This window comes from Grus americana, chromosome 11 (assembly GCF_028858705.1).
Source record: "Grus americana isolate bGruAme1 chromosome 11, bGruAme1.mat, whole genome shotgun sequence".
NCBI classification, from domain to species: Eukaryota; Metazoa; Chordata; class Aves; order Gruiformes; family Gruidae; genus Grus; species Grus americana.
This window is the reverse complement of record NC_072862.1, coordinates 19,037,847-19,058,357: the sequence shown is the minus strand read 5'-3', so window position 1 is coordinate 19,058,357 and position 20,511 is coordinate 19,037,847. Positions and strand designations below refer to the sequence as shown.

Below are 20,511 nucleotides of genomic sequence, written 5' to 3'. Positions count from 1 at the left end.
CACACATGACGTATTAGAAAATGCATGTTGAGCACACAATACAAAATCATAGCACGCTGAATGGGCTCAGATATTTGAGTTTAGAAGGTTTACATAAATAAAAACAGAGAACACCAGTCTGCTCATGACCTTTGATGTTTAGGATAGATGGGAAAGATGACATGTGAGAAACTCCACATTCAGAAGTATCATGGATGCTTTCTCATCCTGTCCTTAGAGGACTGCATCACAGCCCTTTCTCACACAGACTCTACCGAGGCTCCAAGCTCAAACCATTCTCCTCTTCCAAAAGTGCCCTTCTATGAAACATGCTCCTTTGCTTGTAGGATGCAGGCAAACTCCTGCTTGAGTTTTTAAATTAAACAGTCCTACACAGTTATTAGCTCATATTGCAAAAAAATCAAGACTGCCACAGACACCCAGAACCAGTTTGGGGTATTTTAACAAAAAATTATTATTGCTGTGTTGGATGTTTTATTGAACCAACACTTGTGAGAACTTTCTCCATATATCCCCCATGAGACTTGGCTTTTGTGCACAAACACACCACATTGCAGTCATTCACCCTCCCTCACACCTCCACAACAGTGATTCAGACAGCAGAGAGGTGGGAAAGACTCAGAATTAATTGTTCTTGTATAAAGTCTTTTATCAATAATGTATATTGCTGTTGTCTCCTCCTCCCTACTGCAGTAAGAGGTTAGTTTTCATACATCTTGAGTGTCATGTCCCATTTTTCAACGATAACAGGCATATAGCCCCAGTCCAAGTCAGGGCAGGCACACTCACCTGCCAAAATAAAGGCGTGCCTGGCAATCAGGGTTTCTGAAATGCGACTGGAACTGAAAGTCACTCTCACACTCCCTCCGCCTTCAAGAAGCCTTTAATCACAGCATCTCAGGAACAGGAAAAGTTATTACAGAGCTGAGAGACTGGAGGAAAATTCCACTTGATACCAATCCACCAGAACTGAGACTGCTTCTAAATTAATTGACCTTTCTTCATCCACCACTCTCGCTTTGTCAGTCTACTTCCCCGCACTCTGGTGCCAGAAATCCTCTGAGATGCTACTTTGTAGGTTTCCAAACCAAGAAAATCAACTGAAAAAACACCCAACTAAATCTGATAAACCTGGCAAAACACCTAATTCCAACAGACAAGACACAGCTATCGAAAGATTTTGCTCTTTGTAAGAATGACTTGTGTGCCACAAGTTCCAGTGCAGAGTCAGATACTTGTTAAGAAAGTGACAGAAATAAACAGTAAGAATACAACCAGCTATCAAAAGCAGGCTGCAATTCTATTCTAAATTGCAGATACAAAGCTTAGTCTTTAAGTCACTAATAGGCATCCAAAAATTGATTTAAAACCATATCTGCATTTGGGTACACGGGTTCATCATGTATTTGAGTCAGTTTAAAGCATTAACTTTCCATTTCTCTAAAGTTTCAGCTTTTGCTTTTAATTGTCTTCAGCAGTTGCTTTTCACCGTATCTTCTATTACGGGTGGAAAAAAAAAGCAGCAGCAAGTGCCTGAAAAGAAGTTTCAACAACATTATACTGTTTGCATTTCCATGGGCCAAGACTGGTAAAAGTGCTTTCCTGCCCTGCCCTTCATAAGGAGGGGGGGGATCTAAATATGAATAGCCATTGTGAAAAAATCTATTTCACTTTATGTTTACACCCTAGTTTAGACAAGAACAACTTGCCCAGGAAGACACACCCTTCCATGAAACTATTATGCAACTGATGGGCATTACCTAGAGCTACAGCCATCTGCAAAGCTGAGACTGAAGCTCCACCTCCCTCTCCTTGGACAGGAGGAGATATTTTACACCTGCAGCAGCAATACACTTAACACAAGACAAGCAATAAGATGCCTTCTGAAGCACAAAGTTTCATTACTTATCCTGACAATTTTGTAATTATAAGTTGTTATAACAGGATTTAGAAGACCACAGCCAAATGTGTACAGTGTGTTTAAACTACAGGGTTTTTCTTCACATGTGCAATACTCAGAGAAACACTTTTTTCTCAAGATCTTCACAGCATTACTACCACTCTGGTCCTGAGGCAATGAATTTCACAGGTTAACTATGACTAGAAAATACTTTTAAACAATGCAATTTTCCAAGGTCAGTAGGAGTGAGGCTTAGCTCCCAGCCTACGGGGATGGGTACCTCAGAAAACCCATCCAAGCAGGTTTAATTGGAGCAGATTTCACATTACTGGGAAAGGTAAAAGGACTGATCATTTTTCACATAATCATTCATAAGCAGACATTAAACAAGGGTCAAAAAGAATAGCGCTGTACTCTATCACAAATTTACTGCTACAGGTTTTGCATGTATGCAAATGCTATTCTGTTCACAGAAAAACTCTTTAAAAAGCAGATGACAGAGCAGCGCCCTTCAGAACAGAGTGTTTGAAAGAACAGGAAGCTTCTAAGCATCAAGGAACCATCAAGCCTTGTCACCCTCCCAAGTGTCAAATTTTGACTGTAAATTGATTGGAAAGGGAAGAGTAGAACAAAATGAAAGGCTTTTACTCTTCACAAAGACAATGGAGACGTTGTACTGTAGCATGGCTGCAGCAAGGGCCTCTACCGTGGTGAGGCAGCTGAGCCAGAAAATGCAGCCCCCTCCCCTCCCTACCTTGGAGCACTGACATCTTTGGTGTTAACAACTCCGTTGCTGTGGAAACCAGAACCGCTTTTGACAAAGCCACATTGACTAAAAGCAACATGTGGGAAAATGGAATAAGGCCCTGAGAGAAATTAATCCTTTACAAGAAAAATACATACATACATTTTTGGTTAAAAATGAAGCAAGTAAAGGATAGTATTTCTCGCCATTAGAACGCCAGGAAAGGAGAATGCTGGCAGCTACGGCAGTACCAAATGCCAGGCCTTGTGGCACTGCAAATGGGATTTTAAGGACTCTTCATCCCTGAAATATATGGTAGGTTTGAAGCTAAGGAGCACACAGGAGTCCCACGCAGAACACAGGTGTGCGAGGCAGCTACTCCCTATCCAGTTTTTAACTGCTCGCCTTTGAAAACAAAAACCAGATCCACCCCACAGCATAATAGAAACCAACTGCAGTTACAAATCACTACTCAAGTGCTTTCATAAGGGCTTACAGCTGATTCACACCTAGGCAAACTCCTCACCCCAGCCAAAATTTCACCACACAAGAACATTCAGTGGATGAAGAGCATGAGTCACTCCACACCCTGCTGTTTCCAAACAGTTTATATTTTTTAGAAGTACTGTCCAAAAAAATAAACAAAAAAAAAGTTTTTCTGAGTTCTCCTCCTACAATGGGCTTAATCAATCTGTCCTCAGCTGTAGCTGACTCAGATCCCAGGAGCTGCCTTTGGGCCTGTTACTTGGAATGCCAGCTTACTTAAGAGAGTAATCAAGGAAAAAAAAAAAAAAAAATCCTGGGAAATGGAGAAGAGCCAGAGTTTGAACTGGCAAGACTTAAGATCTGTGAACAGTGCAACTTTAATAAGATTGGCTCCTTAGCCAGAACATCCGAAATTGCTTGTAAAGATGGCACATTCAGGGTGGTTTGTTTGGGGTTTTTTAAAGTAAGTTCAGCAAGCAAACTCTTCCGGAGGAAAAGTTAACTTCACACAAATTTAATATTTGCTTTTTCTCTTAAAACAGGCCATGAAAGCTTCAATGCAAAATGACATATTTTACAAAGATTCAGGAACTAGGAGACCACACATGATTTACATGCTGAGCAAGACTTCTCTCCCCCTTCACTCCTGAGGTATTAAAATTCTGGAGCGTTATAGCTTAATCTCATTTACGGAGCTTTGAATCATCTTAAGTACTTAGGAAGTCTGTGTAAAATGCCACAATCCATGCAGTTTATAAACTCTGATCCAGACAGACTGTACCACCAGCTTTCACTGCTGATGATGGAAAGAAGTTGTCACGGTTTTCCAATTGAGTGAACAGATCATCTACTCTCCACCTCCAACAGTGGCCACATCTCTGCCGCTTTCCTTTTCATGAATGTCACCACATCTTCTTACAGTATAAGAGCCACAACGCAAACAGTTCAAACAACTCCACTGGACCCAAAGAAATAAGGATAGCAATGCAGATAGCTATACTCTTGCTATTATAATATTACACACGATCCTGAAGTCTGGCATTCTAAAGACATATTTAACACGGAAAAATTCCATAACAAGGAAACACATGCACATCATATGAGAAATGGGAACTTTTACAGGGTTAAGCAAATAGTAACTGCAAAACATTTAGGGAAGCAAAATGTTGCATATGATTATGTAAATAAATCAATGATTGTATCTTTTCTTTTTTAGAAAAAAAATAGTCACTGTAGACAGTTAAGAGATTAACACAAAACAGTCTTTATATGCAAGAGATTCATCTATTAACTTTCTCATCATCTATTAACTTTCTCAAATTCACATTGGCTCTTGCTCCCAATGACAGTGACATCTTCCTTCTCTATGCTTCCCCATGAATTTACCACAGCATGAAGATACTCTCTTTTTTTCCTGTTGAGACTTAACTGGCAGCAAGCTATTATGAGAAGTCATTTATTCTCAGACCAGGCTGCTCTTACACAGGGTGCTACCACAGACAGAGAAAAATATACTAAGGAAAGAAAAGATGCGTGCGAGCCGTGACATTCAGGTGTGGCCTTGATTCTTCCCAAATTATAAAAGATGTTATCAGGTTTTTCCAGTCTGGGCATCTCTCAAGATGGTATTACCATAAGTAAATGAGGCTCCAGTACACTTTATTTGTAAAAGAACTTTAAAATTCTTGCTTATTGTTCCCTTGCACTAAAGCTGATTTGCAAAATCCAGTTATCTGTAATGAGACTCCCAGCTAGCATGAATCAGCAAGGTTTTACTTTAGTTAAATGGAATACGAGGATTTAGAGCCTGAAGGGAGGAGTGAGAGAAAGAGAAGGGTCTTCTAGTCCAAAGAGGACATCAAGCGATTAGTTGTGTCTGACCGACACACACGTGCTCTCCCTTAAAGCACCTTCCCCACAGCTGAAATAAGACAAGCATCTTAATACTTTCTGAGATCTTTGAACCTGAGTGAAGGCAGGGGAACACACCTTGATTTTCCCAAGCTTTGCTGCTACACAAGTCAGGTATAACTTGTGCCGCCTTGCTAGTAGACTGGAAGAGAAGTTGCAAAGTAGCATCAACGTAGTTTTGTTTTTTCAAGATGACTTAATGGCTTATAACATTTGCCTTTCTGTTTGCACTTTTTAGGCTTAATGAACTGTCATTGCACCTAGTGAGAATCTACTACACATGGTTTTATTATTTCAGACCAAGCCCATTTATTTAATTATTTGCTGTATTTCAAATACGGAGAAGACAAGTCAAAAATGTCAGGTCTTCGAAGTAAATTGATAAAGTCCACCTTTTTTAAATTAACTAGTCCAAATGACACTCTGGAAGGTGCCATTCTGGCCCAAATACATACAAAGTGCTCAAAGACTCGGGTCTTGAATGACTCACTGATTTAAAAACAATTCTTGTAGCAGTAGAAACGACCCACTTTTTAATCAACTGAATGTTATTTTAGGTATTTTATGCATATTTACGTAATACTTACCAAGATTGGCACTGAAGGATAAAATCCAAGGACCGGTCTCATGCTATCCATATTTTAGGTACTCCTCCATACACTGGGGGCTGCCATTTAACTAGAACTTTTCTGAACTCATATTCATTCTACTGTATCTGGTTTTGGTCTACAACACATGGCTCCTGGAGTTTATTACTCATACTCAGCTGTGTTACTGACACTGAATTTACTGTAACATGAGATAAACCAGTATAAATAGGCTGCAGGAAACATGGTAGGTAAGAGGGAACTACAGAACACTTCACTAGAAAGAGCTAATTTCCTCCAGAAGCATACAATCACTCCAGTAAAGCAAGAGCTCCTTCATCCTGTACAAAATGTAACCAACCATTACACTTGGTTCCCTTGAATTCCCACCACAGTTCTAGTTTAGTACATTATTATTCCTTATTCTATAAATGTTGAAATATTTCATTCCTAATCTGGCATTAATTTTCTTCTCTTCTAAAAAATGCAATCTATAGCATCTAAGAAGATTGTTAACATTTCCTATTCTACAATCAGTCATCAGCCTAAAATAACCTCACTTTCACTGTATGCATTGCCTTCTCCACTGTTGCATTCTTTTCCTTGATCATCTTATTTCAGGCAATAAACAGGGTATTTTACAAGTACCAGCTATTTAGATAACTTGCAAAACAAGTACTGTGGACTGTACAGTCTCCTATTTGTGAGCAATCGTGATCTGACTTCAGGGTATACTGACTGAAAACAGACTATCCAGCAATTAGTTTACTACTTGATGCAGTATTATTTAACTTAATCAGAAACATTAAAATTGAGAGGCAGAAATGTAGCTCAAGACCGAATGAAATTAAGGTGACACAGAATTACTATCTTCCTCCACAGCAACTCCACTTTGGAAAGCAGAACAACATTCTCCATATAGTCCTGTGTGTGGTTTCCAAGAACCATTTTGGGAATGACTTTTTTTTTTTTTTTTTGGCAAAGTTTCTTTCTCCATTACCTGCTTTCCTTCCTTCTGATCACAAAGTTATGCTAATACTCTTACGGATAACAGTAGAGCCTCCTACTCTATGATTATCATTTATACCATTCACCGAATGTTCCTTCAATCTAAAAGGCAAGGAGTCTTCATTTTTGTGTTTGCTTTTTGCTTTATTTAACATTTGGGCTTCACCCATTTGTCTTCAAATCAGCAAGTCATGTACACTGTATTGTTGGCACTTAGCAGCACAGAACATTTTCCATGAGGCAGGTCATGGCTTAACTCACTATTTACTCTAGAGGGTAAGACCCATGTGTAGATATGGTGCTTGGGGACATGGTATAGTGGTGGACCTAACACTTCCAAAAGTGTTAGGTTAATAGTTGGACTCAGTCTTAAAGGTCTTTTCCAACCTAAATGATTCTATGAACTAGCAGGTCCATTCATGTATACTCTGCCTTAACCTAGAAGTCTCAGATAACTGGAAGGCAGCTGCAGTATACTACACATATGCACAGTGCTTAGGGGAGCAGCACTTTACAACTACTATACTGTTATTGAGGAGTTTTCATACCAAAAGTACCAATACACTCATAACCAATGTATTTTGTTTTCCTGAAGTTCCAAGGGTCTTCGTTTTGCTGCTATGCCTGAACTGTCCTTCCGTTTCTTCTCCTGGAAGAAGCAGCATCTGTTTACTGAAGGTGAATAGTATGCCAACAACATCTAGCACTGTTTTTACATCCTGAAACATCCACCAAAATCCTCAAGATGCAGAGAGGCCCCAATACCGCAGCAGAATGCTCTCTAGCTCTCTTTTCTTGATCTCAACTCTGTGCTCTTTCTACCATCTTTCACAAAAATAAAGTAGGTCATCAAATGCATTGAAATATTATTTTGACACCACTTAGCAGGAATTTGTGCTTAAAAAAAGAAAAAGAAAGAACCAGGAACTGTAAGTTGGGGCTTTTTTTTAAATGGGAGACAAGTTCCAGGAGTTCACATTTATCCTCACAGGTAGTCAGCTATTTTGATCTCCTCCTCTCCCGAAAAACAAGGAGGAGTGTGAAAGACAGCAGAGAACCCTCAGGCTGATGACAGTGTTAAAGGAGTGGAGGTTAAATTTTTGCCCTGAAAGGTAAAGTGAACAGAAGGGGGCAGGCTAGCAAAGAGATAAAAATAAAACAGTGACTAGACTTCACTTGATTGCTATTTCTGGATCAACTATGGAAAGAGATCTGAGAAGGTTTTCTATTTGTAAGGGAAAGAGACACCAAAACATAGTTGCCTTCTAGAAGGCCACAGTCCTGCACAGCAGTTTTGTTTATGCTTCTACTTTTCTAAATCCCTGCGTTCTCACTATTCGGAAACAGTGCTGCTCAGCCAAAATGTCATTATACATCTAAGTGAGTAACCAGATTAGGTTTTCTGGAGCAGGACAGCAACGCGTGTGGCATTTCAATCTAACAGAAACAAAGCTGAGGGCACATTGTAAAAGCATGTAGCAAATCACAATGCCAAGCAGAGTAAACTAAGCCACATAATACTTTAGGAAAATAACCAAAGCCCTGCAATATCTCTGAGAGGATGTCTTGTGTTTTCCCCACTCTAAAATGATTAGTGAAATGCTAACTAGATCCAACTATGGACACGGACTAAAGAAGACAACAGGGACCTCAGAATTACAGTATGTAGTGTCTGATTGACACATGGCTTTGGGGATGAATGTTTCTGCCTGTTCAAGCCCTTTCCTCTTGAGTACCTCAGTTAAAATTCCTTCCATTGAGTAATTTCTAGCCAGACCCTGGCTGTGCTGGCTTTGTTCCCATATAAAAGAAAACCTGCAGGCAGAAAGCAGTGCCATCTGCCAAGTAAGAAGCTGCTTTAATGGGTAAGTTTGGTGTGAAGGGGAACAGCCTATTACGCTTTATCTTCAGCAGCAGGAGTGATGTTTTTCCTTTCCCAGGAGTAGGTTACAGTGAGCACACTCATGCCTGAAGTGTTTGTCCACAAATACACATACATCTCAATGGATATTGCGCAAGCAACCTCCAGAAAAAAAATTCATCAAGCATCCTTTTTTTTTTCCTGTTCAACTTGCAATTCAATCTTTACATTTCTCTTTACCTGCCAGACCAGTTGGGGTTTTCTTCTGTGACAGCTTCATCAGCCTCCACTTTCTATTCCTGTAAGTGAATGATAACCCCACCATCACACCTAGGAAGTATGAGCAGCAGCAAGGCAGAAATGCCAAAGCCCTGCTGTCCTTACACAGAGAATTCTGCACTGAAGCTGTTTCTGAACATTTTTCCCCCCAAGTTTCTTGTCCCTTTTCCATAACTGTTTTGACTGGATGGTTTGCTCTGAAGTATCATCTGGAGCAGGTTTGTGACTTGCATGGCGCAGTTCAGGTTTCACAAGAAACAATGGGAAAACTTCCTCTGAATATTTTCATCCTTGCAAGTATCTTCAGGGCTAGGAAAAGATCTTTCTATTCTTGCCAATTAACCAAGCACAGTTTTTATCCTTCCTTGTTGGGTAATCTTCTCATTAGACCATCTTTGGAGAGAGTAGCAGATTCTCTCTGGGCTGCTGGCAGTTTTACTTAATTGCATATTTAACTTTTTATTCAGCACTTAAACTCATAATGATGAGAAATACATACACGCAAGTAGCAAACTATTATCTGCCATTTAAACTCCCTAGAGAACTCATAAACATCTTAATATTTCTGTCCCTTTCAGAAGAAAAGTGCACACATTCCACAGCTGGGGGAGGGGGAGAGGATATATATAATGTAATTTCAGTGAAATATTAGCCATCACTGACAAAACTCCAGTTTGGGAAGGGGGGTGCTGCTTTGGTTCTTAATGTATTTTAAAAGGTCTGAAAAAGTCAGACAAGTCAATCAGTGTGAAACAGAAACTGGTATTAGAGGATCTACTATGTGTTCCTCCTCCCTGTCAGGCAAAGGACATCCTGTCAGGGCACAACAACTTTACCTCTCTTCTCCTTCTCCCCAACTCTGAGTGCTGAATTTAAAAAAATATTTTACAGATGTTAGCATCCATAGGAATGTATTTCCTATTTGATTCCAGAGCTACAGAATTTGCTGTGGGACACACTTGTTGCCACTGGAATGGCAACTTCTATTTTAAAATGCTTCCAGCCCTTACAACTGCAAAAGCTTTGCAGTATGAATGGTAATACAATCAGGAACAAAGCCACTGAACTCTTCAGAACAGCAGAATAGTTTCGGTATTAATTATTGTCCTTCATCACAGTATGCTAAGTATAGAAATTAATGTTGATAGCACTTCAGAAGGATCTGATTAATAGATCACCTCAGAGTTGTAAAAACCTGACACTCCCCCGTGCAGGCACAAAACCCCAGTGCTTTCAGTCTGTTTGCCAAAACCTCCAGTTTCCCCATGGTAAACTTCTGTGAGTCAGCTACGTGAAGCTAATACAAAAACCAGTGTGATAAAGAAAATGAGAGTGTTGGAAACATGTGAATTAATCAGCATGTTATTGTATTATAAGCTTTTCTAGTTCCTCTATTAAAAATCTTTTCAATACACAAAGCTACCAGATATTTCCAGTCTGCTCTATCAAAGGCTTTGCTGGGGACAGCAGTTCCAGCTTGGTAAGACCATATCCAGACCTCGACAGACCTTCCAGCTGACCACCAGCAGATTTGTCCTGCTGTCAGCAAACATGGAATGTGAGGTTTAAGAAAAAGAAGGGTATCTGAAAGCCTTCTAGACATCCCAACTAATCAGATTAACACCAGCAAGGATTCAGTAACATTCTTAAGTAATTCACACGACAACTACTTCAGTTGGTTTTCAGTCCTACCATACAGAACCATCCTGGTTCTCATTTGAGCTGTTTTTTTCTAATGAGGTGGTTTAAAAGCATCAGGAAAATCTTCAAGTTTAAATGCTGCAGAACAAAAGGCAGGTAAGCTTATGTTCTCTAATGTATGGTTATTGCTCCACTTATTTAAGTGGTACTTATCACCATAAATATCTACTAAACTTACTTGCCAATACTGGTGTAATCAGTGCTTTCCCAGGTAATACCCTTCTGTAAATGGATAGAGAAGGCCTATTTCATTGCATAAGATCTAAAATAGTTTCCTTCCCAAGTATTGCATAATACGTTCATTCAAAATCTAGCAAGCTTTCTCAAAGAACGCACCAAGACACTGTTCTCTTCCCCGCTTTTTATGTCTGTTAAATATGAACATGAGAATTTCACAGCTGATAACATTCTTCTGGAAACTCACACAGAATATTCTGGAAAAGACTCAAATTTGGACTACAATATTGTAAGTAATAGCAAGTGTCTCCACATATTCAAATTCTTCATGCAGCACTCTTTGTGAAGCGTAAGAAACAGAACAAGTAGCTTTTACAGGCTTTGGAAGTGAACTCTGACCTCCAAATCATAAATAAGGGGGAAAAAAAAAAAAGCCTACATACCTTCAAAGCACATTTCTGGCCTGTCTCCTTGTTGAAACACTCCAGTACTTTGCCATTGATTCCTAACCCTAGCACCCGTTTGGAGAGTTTGTAGTCGTCTGTAACTGCATGTTTTTTTATCTCTAGTTTGACATGGGCTGCTCCCCCAGGCAAGGATTTCACGCTGCTCTTGCTATCCACGTGACTCTCTGGCTGCGATTCCTGTTCACCTTCACTTTGTTCCATATCAGGGAAGAGTCTGAGATGACAGAGATAACCCACAGGGAATCTGCTCGGTATCCTCAGCGGAGTCCCTCCTCTTAGGTGATCAAACCCAGTGCTTCAAACGGTCCATTTGTTCGCCATTTACTCCTGAGTAAAAATGTAAATGAGTATTAGTAATTGATGTGAACTAACCATTCTCCCATGTAAGTACTTTTCTCTCTTCCTTTCTAAACAAGATGACCAGGTGCTAGGGAGACCAAAAGTGGAGGTTCACCTCAGGAAAGCACACTTGGTTTAGCTTTACAGACCAGTCACCCCCGTTCCAATATACGCAGCTATCAGTCCGCAGTCATAAATTAACAGTTTTTACTGCAACAAGTGCCTGCACTAAGTCTTGGACTAAAGTCTTACTCAGATAAGCTCTGTACAACAGAACAGAAACAGCCTCTGCTTCAAGGAGCTTATAAATCTGCATCAACAACTTGTTGCCTCAACATTTTGAGGAGATCTCCACAATGGTCCCCTGCCTCATCCCAACACTCCAAGTTATGCAAGAGAACCACGAATACCTGGATTAAACCCCAGAGAGGTACTGCCTGGGCAAGCATCGGACCTGATGCCGGGCCAGCGCTTACCAAATTGCCCATATTCACAGAGCAAGGAGCAGGTGCGGCATTACTTAGGGGACCATCAAACCACCCAAAACCTCGAGTACGTGGAGATGAAATGGTGTGCTCCCAAAGCCGAGGAGCTGCCTCACCCCGCTGGGGACCAGAGGGCCTCTGGCCTCTCAGGAGCACCGCCCCCGGCCTCCGAGCCCCGTTAACACGGCTGAGCCACGAGCAGACGAAGCACCGCGGGGAGCCTGAGGGCCGTTCCCCACGACGCGGGCGGGGGTGGGGGGGAGCTGCCGGCCCGAGGCCTGCCCCGCAGCCAGCCGCCCCGAGCAAGGGAGCAGCTCCCTCAGTGAGGGCTGGCGGCGACGCGGCTCCCTCAGCCCCCCGCACTGCGAGGCGGAGGGGGAAGGGCGGGAAAGCCCCAAGGCGGGAAAATCCTGAGGTGAGGTGAGGTGAAGTGAAGTGAGGCGAGGCAGGCCCCACGGCGCGCAGGGGGCTGGCGGCAGCGGGTAAACCGCCGGGGCGGTATCGGGGGACTCCGCCGCCGGGCCCCACCGGAGGACGATTACCTGCCTGTGGCGGCGCGGCCCCAGCCGAGGCTTCCCGGTGCGGAGTCCCGGAAGGCGGGGTCTGCCTGGGCCCGCCCCGACGCCCTGGGCAGGTGCGCACCGCCTCCCCCCCGCGCTGAGGGGAGGCCGCCCGCGGCGGGGCCCGGGCCGGCCCGGGCCGGCCCGACCCCCGCATGAGCCCAGCGGGAAGCAGGAGCCCCCGGCCTGAGCTGCCTCATCGCCGCCCCCCCCCCCCGGGGCTGCGTGGGGTAGGGCGGGCGGTGCCCGGCGGCAGGTTCCTCGGGGAAGGACGAGCGGGTGGTGGGGAACATGCCCTGCGTAGGGCGGTGTTTTTAAGGTACCGGCCGCGGTATTCATATATTGGGGTAAACGGCCCTGTTGGAGGGGGAGTGGTGGAGGACGAAGCTGCCTCGGCGGCGCCGGGCTTGTACCGCAGCGCGCCCGCGTGGTAGCGGTGCGGAGAGGCGAGGCCCGGCCCGGAGAACCGCCGGCCCCTTCCCCCCCCCCCGATCGCTCTTTTTAGGAAGGGAAAAGGATTGACACGTTGACTCTAAAACCTGTTTTAAACAGTAAAGCTATTGCTATGGAGCAAAGCATTGAGACTCGGTACTGGACAGACTATGATCCTTCAGGTACTATGGCTACCGAAATAGTCGGTGCTGTTATTAAAGGCGATCTTTTCTGCCAAATAAGCAGTCAGTATTTCTTTGCACTTTTGTATGCAGAGTCAGGATATTAAAAGTGATGGTTCCCACAGCAACTGTCGCTCATCACTGGTGCACAGAGTGTAGTTATAGGGATGTGAAATGCTGAGTTTTTCCTACATGTGAAGATGAGTCATGCATGGAGCTGTATTTGTATCACTGGAAAGAGCTTAAAGTTCACATGCTTTACGAGTTAAAAATACATTTGTCATTTTACATAACATAATGGCATCTGGAGTTCTACCGGTTAGGAAAATAATTAAAAGGGCTAATGAGTCCTTTCTCCAAGGGACAAAAAGTAGTTCAACTTAGCAGGATGCAGATCTGCAGTGCATCACCAAGTGATGTGACGCTACAGCTATTCTGCCTCAGGTTCCCTTCCAGGCTTTCAGCAGTTCATTACTGGAGGGCCTGGTTCCCTGATTCTGGGCTAATCAAATCCCAGCGGAACACAGCTATTTCCAACCTTTCCTTCTCAGGTTTGGCTTCCAGCCTTCTTAGGCTTTGCATCATCTCCCACTGTGGCAATCTCAGGGAATTGGATACATAACTGTAAGCTCCAGGTTGCAAACCTTCAGTAACACCGTTCTGTAGTCAGGAGCGTGCTCTTATTTTCCTTCCCACAGCTTCTGCCTGTATTTGCTGTTCTATTTGTCCTGGATGGTAGTTTCCTTCTCTTTGCAACAGGTAACTATAGTCCTCTTCCCAGCTCACAGTCACTGGGGGCCAGACCCTTCAGAAAACTTCTAAGTCTCTCAGCTCTCTCCTGTATTTTATAATTTGAGAAATATACTCGTTCACACCAATGTGTAGCTCCTACTCCCAGCTCCACTTCTGATCTTTCCATCAAACTTTTACACAAAGGTCTATGGCTGACCAAAGCAAGCAGAAGTTACAACAGCTATCACACTAAAGCTAGCAGAAGGCAATTTATGGCCCTATTCTAGGAAATACTAAACGTTGCAAAAATTCCAAACAGATGTCTACTTAAGGGGTTGCTATTTTTTACAGTGTGTCAGAAGCAAGGAATTTCATTAAGAAATCATGACTCTTTCTAACTATTACAAGAATGAGCTTCTACCAAATAAGCTCTGCATGGAAAGAGAGGAGGATAGATGAGGGAATAAGGCAGGATTCTTCTGTTTGAAGTTAGTTGGTTCTACACGTCTCAGTTACGAACAGTCTCCCACCAAGAAGAGTTCAACAAAACACATTTTTCAAGTCACTGCTTGAGATGATCTTACTGAAAGCTATGCTTCTTTGAGTTCACTACTCAATATTGTCTATATATGCTCGTAGCGAAGTTCACCATTTTAGCAGCAACCAGTTATAAGTTTAAACAGGGCAAAGACCCTCAAAATCCAGTGTGGATCATGGTTAATAAGGCCTTACACAAACTCTCTGCTAATTTCACCCACCATAAACTCCGAAAAAGCCTTTCCAGCACCATCCCAAGTATCAAATAGCCTCACCATATACAAGGATGACCACAGCTGAGGAACAAAAAAAAAAATTCCCTTGCTGTTTGTGTTCATTTTTTTGTCTTAGACAGGCTGTCCGAGCACAAAGCGTATCTCTTACCCCAGGCAAAACACGAATATCATGTGCAGAAACTCTTTAAAACCAGTGACAAAGACAGTATTTCTCAGTACCTAAAAGTCTTTGCGAGAGAGTGTTTTCACAAATAACAAGGTGGCAATCTGACACTATAAGTAACAGCCAAAAGCATCCTCTTGTACTAAACTTCTAAATCTCTTCCACAGGACATCTCTCCTGATTCTGCTTAGCTGATGCTTTTTATTCAGCATTGTTCTGACCATGCTGGGCAGCCCCAAAGCAGTCTGGTTTGGGTGCTGCACTAGTGGAACAACTCTGTTATGGTGACCTGGTGTCTTAGGTGACTGTACCTCCACACCCGCATTGGGTACCCACTCTGAAGTTCCCGCACTTGTAAATCCCAACCTTTGCCATCCACACACAGTTTGTACATTCATTTGTGCAATATCCTTCTCTTAAGTTGCTTAAGGTTTTATAATTTCTTTGACAAGCTCTGGGGGAGGGACAAACATGCTGAGTCCAGGCACACATCTTGGAGTTAACAGCTGGGTTAACCATTTCACCCCAACACCTATGACATCCCAACAGGAAGCAAGTGCAGTGCGGTCACCTTGGCTGCAGTTATCCCCCATCTGGCTCTGGGAGCATTCCCCACAATGTCTGCTTTCAAATGCCAGTTTTAGATCTCCCTGGGAATTACATCACATATGATCAAAAACTTACATGGCAGATCCTGCGGCTTCTCTTTGTGCTTGTGGCAGGTCAAGCCGCCGTTAGCAGCCTTTGGAGATACTGATGGAGGACACGCTGACAGGCCTGCTGCAGCTTATTGTGCCGGGGGACATTTTTCATTGAAAAAGATGCTTTTATTTATTTATTGATGTTTGCTTTTTGAAGTTTTTAAAAAACAGTACTATTACAGGATAAGAGCCCACTACGGCAAAAGTTCTTTCATCCTCAAAAAAATCCCTACAACTGTAAATTAAATATTAATCCTGTTTTTACCAAAAATCCCCAACAGCAACAACACAAAACAACTTATTTCAAGAGAGATTTTAGTAGCTCAGCTATGCCTGCCTTGCCCCAAATTAGAAGAGTAGCTTACAGGAGAAAATAACCAAACAATAAGACTCTAATCTTGCAATAAGCTTTGGGGCAGCAGCCCCGTTTCTCTAAACCTTCTTGAAGCTTCATATTTTAGTCAGCACACAGTTTGGATATGCTGTTCCTGATTTTATCATATCTGGGATATCACAGATACCTGGTTTACACACAGAGAGCACTACTGTTTAAATACAGAAGGTTAATTTTGGCTACCCCACTGGGTATTTTCACTGCCTTTTTGCCATGCTGTAGCAATTCAGTAACAGTAATATCTGGGATCAAAGACATTTCAGACTTTCAAATATCTCATTTCTTACCAAAAATGAAATTAAATACCTGAGTTTGCTCTCATCTGGAGAGCTAGGAAAGCATTTACCTGAATGCTACAGTTACCCGAGTTTTATATATTTTATATACAAAAGTGATTTGCACAGAGGTTAGTCCTTTAATAGCAATTAATTGTGGAAATCAGTATCAGCTACAATAAAGAGAATATGACCATCAGCTGAAAATACAGTGACTTGTTTTTCTGAAACATTGCTTCCTCTAAGTAACAGCTATAAATTTTTTTCTGGTGTTATGAGAAATCCACTCTCTGGGATGCATTATATAGATGTCACCAAAGAGAAAATTTTCTGTATTGTTAGGTTGAAGTGAGGACACAGCTTTGTCTGATTGGGTGGTTGCAACAACCTTATTAAATTTCTCAGGAAGTTCTTCAGAAACTGCATCTGTGATATTAAAAGAAAGAAAGGGCAGCTCTACAGAACAATATTGTGATACGAAGGAGAAGAAAAGAAGCTCCTTGTAGGATCTTTAGTTTAGTCTGTCATAGACACAGTGGTCTGAAACAGAGACTATAGACATGTTTTTCGCCTGTCTTTCAGTTCTGCTCTGGAGGTGTCTGTCTCAGACTTCTCAAAAAGAAAAAAGAAAAAAAAGAAGGAAAAAGAAGAAAGAAAAGCCCAACAACAAGCCAGAAAGTGAAATAGTTTCTATTACCCATACAACTAGGAAAGCTCATCAGCAAACAGCCTAGCTCTTTCTACTCCATTGATGAGGTAAAAAGTTTATAGAACTCTTTCATAAGCAATGACGTATATGTGACGCATTGTGATCACCCAGCTAGAACAACTTCTCTTTTATTCTCAACACCCTCTGCCCTGACCTGGGATTATAACTTGGTTTCTAGGAGGAGTTACAAATTCTAGCTATGAACCAGCTGCTAGTGAAGGAAAGGGAAGTCTCAAGAGCACCAGTCTCACGGTCTGGAGAGTGTGTCCTAATACCTGTCTTAGTTCCTCAAAATTACTTCCTCCCTGTTAGCACATACTTAGCAGGTATTTTTCTACAGAAATAGAGAAGAGGACATGACAGTGTTTTTATAATGCTGGACTCGGACACCTTGTTACAGATATTTTGGGAGGCTCCATCCCTGCTCCTCCACTAAGAGTTGCTGTCTGGGGATCTTAGAGTAGAAGGAGCTCTGGGACACAGCTTATTTACAGAGGGAGTCAGAGACCGGTTGGACGTTTCCATTTCAGCAGAGAGGAAAAAAAAAGACAGGGTTTTTCACAGAAGTATCATAAATCAAAGGCATCATAACTCTTTCAATCTGTCTACAGAAGATGGTGCTTAATTTTATGCTGCAGTGGAGCACAAGAAATTAATCTCTCTCTCTCATTGAAAGAGATCCTGCAACTAATGGGTACAGCAACACTGCCTGACAGTCCCAGGGTGCCCTTGCAGGCCACTCAGGAATACAATTTTTGGAATACAATTTTTGCAGAAACACAGCATTTGACAGAAGCAGAAAAGTTCCTAACAGATGCCACACTGCAATCATATTCTAGGTCACCACATGCCAGCAAGCCTAAGGACGAATATGGTGAGTTCCTTACAGCCGCACAAAGGTATTTTTTTGTAGCCCGAAATGAAGCCCGTTGCTGTCCTGTACATCCTGCTTCTGCATGGAGCCAGCTTGAGTGCCCCTGCACCCATGGCACAGCCCACACACACCCTGGAGACCCCTCCATTGCTCCATACCAGGTTGGGAAATCAAAACCACAACAGTAAATTCATCACCCTCTTCTGTATTGTTGATTGCAGACATTGGTGTGCCCTACTCAAATAACGAGATGGACCATCTAAACAAGGAATAGGTGCTTATTATTGGTAATGTTCATTCAGTCACGTGCTATTCCTTACATTACAACGCAGGGCAAGGGTCAGAGATGGCCTTATGGCCACAGAGCAGCCAGAGGGGCAACTTTCAGCCTTTCACATACAAGCTTATAGTGAAGGTAAATCTAGTCTCCAGACATGCAGACCTCTCTCAAGAGTTATGATTTTGGATGCCATTTTACATTTACACCAACTCTACAAGGTTATGGAAATGTCCACCGACACGGCTGAAGGAGTGTGACTTACCCTCAGTGGAAAGGGGACTCTGGCTCCCTGTCTTCTCAAACACACATTTATCAGTAGATGGTGCTGTTGTGTTGGTGAACTTTCCTAAGGGACTCGCTGGCTCACGATTTCTTTCTTGATTTTCTTACCTCCCTGACTTTATTGTGAGCTTCCTTTGATACCTTTGATAACTAAACTCTATCACTCAATGACACCGCTCCTTGTTACTGCCTCTGCAATGTCCTAATTCTTCAACACTGAAGTATGGAGAGCCATTTATATCAGTATAAACTGGGTTTAAACAACTAATTTGTTGGAATGGCAGCAATTTATATTGACTGTGCACTGGCAACCAACTGCACAAGGCGCAGGACACATCAGGCACGCTGTTCTGTTTCCTGCTTAGGGCATTACCATGGAGGAATGCTGAAGGGGGGCAAAACGTTCAGGTAGAGTGCTGAAGTACTACTGAACACTCCTAACTTAAAACTGATCACTAATTTTGTACATAAAACAGCCCAGGCATTAGCCTCAATATTGTTTTGAGGTGAGCCCCTACAAAAGTTGCCAATGAAGATGAAAGGTCCTTTCATTAATTCTCATATGCATTAGCTACTTCAATTTAATGGTCATCTTTCAGGGTCCTGTAGGACTCATGAAAAGAGCAGCATGGATCAGTGGTTGCAGGTGGAAACCCACTGCGTCAGAATGCAATGCATACTGAACAACATAGTGTCTGCACCGCCGTGAACACCTATGCTGCTTTCGCAGAGCAGAAATACAGAGCTGCCAACTGAGACCCATTTCTGCATGCGATGTCTCCACTGTGCACTTCTTAGCATTGCTTTCCTGCTCCAAAACACAAATGGCTATTCAAATAATAGCACAGAGCCTGCACACAAAGACTTTTCCAGAAGAAGATCACTAGGTGGAGCCCAATTCTAAGTAAAAAAAAATAATGTAAAGATAGCTTCTCAATGTCTGTGCTAGGTTGCAGCACTCCGTCCTTACGGCACACTACAGCTGTGATCTCTGTGTCCCCTCCAAGGCTGAAGATGCAATACCTTCTGAATGTGCAGGTTAACTACAGTTTGCAGCAGACAGCAGCCGCTTCCTACTCCCTAGACTCTCTAGTCTAGCTCTGTTCAAATCCATCGTGTTGCTGCACCACTAACATAAGGTTTTAAATAATGCCAGATTTAGATCTGAAAGAGCACATGGATGCAGGCGTCCCCCTGCAACCCCGTGCCAGAACTGTGAAGATAAGCCTTCAAATAATCATTTGACTGTTGTGCTTGCTGTGCACAGAAAGGGCGAGGATTGAAATTCCTCTCTCCTCTGGTATCCCTTCGCCTCTCCTCTGAATTTACACGTATTCAGATGAAGCGTCAGCTGAAGTCCGCCTTAGGATCAGAAGCAAACTGGTCAAGGGGTACATGATGATGACATTCCCATCCCTCTGGATACTTAGCTGCCCCTCAGCACCTCTCTCTTTGAATAGCTCAGTATTATTAGTGGCACTCATTACTGCACTGTCCCTGGTATAGTAACGACAAGGAATGGAAGCATGCAGAAGGCTAACCGGCTGCTAAATGAAACAGCAGGGAGTTAAAGGCTGAGTCAGGACCTGAACATAGGCTCTCAGGCTCATGTCCTGCCCATGAGAACATCCTTCTAACCTTATCCCTACCATCATCCTCCCCTCATGGTCCCATCCCATTTGGTTCTGAACAGCACAATGGTTACTAATATTTTCAAATACTCAGTCTACTTCAGTGGAGGTGACAGACAGCTGGTACTCACATTCTTTCTTATCTCTGATAGGTAAAGAGGTGGCAACTCGTGGCAGGAAAAGAACAATCAAGCTTTTGTTATAAAGTGTTTAAAAAAAAAAGGTTCAATAACCCTAAAAGTAACAGAAATATTTCCTCCTGGGTCACCCAATTTCAACTTGACAACGATCTATAAATGCAGGACAAAATGAGGGTGGTTCAGCCTTTCCCAGCAGACTTAGCCAAGCTGAAATTCAAATTCACAGGGGATTCCCAGATGACCAAGACACGGGGCTGCCCTATGCAGCGTGACAACCATATCATCACTGTCCAGACTACGGGACGCTATCGCACACCCTCCTCCCACGGACTGTGTTTCACTGGAACGTGACCCATTCCCTGCCAGTGCGGGCAGGCAACACCCCAGGCGGGCTGGGGAGGAGGTGGGGGGGCAGGGGCAGGTGAGGGGGAGGCTGC

General features: G+C 42.8%; 1 protein-coding gene across 11 annotated transcripts in view; it reads right to left on the bottom strand.

Moving 5' to 3' along the window:
* MAPKAPK3 (MAPK activated protein kinase 3) overlaps positions 1-20,511 on the bottom strand; it is a 125,420-nt gene that overhangs the window by 38,589 nt on the left and 66,320 nt on the right. For 10 of the 11 annotated variants that reach the window (XM_054837650.1, XM_054837643.1, XM_054837641.1 and 7 more), the window contains one exon: positions 11,099-11,449. In XM_054837650.1, coding sequence (XP_054693625.1) covers positions 11,099-11,323 — 225 coding nt within the window. In that variant the 5' untranslated portion in view covers positions 11,324-11,449. Of the gene's footprint in view, positions 1-11,098; positions 11,450-12,488; positions 12,614-20,511 lie in introns of those variants that run through there. The other variant, XM_054837649.1, reaches the window with a different exon arrangement.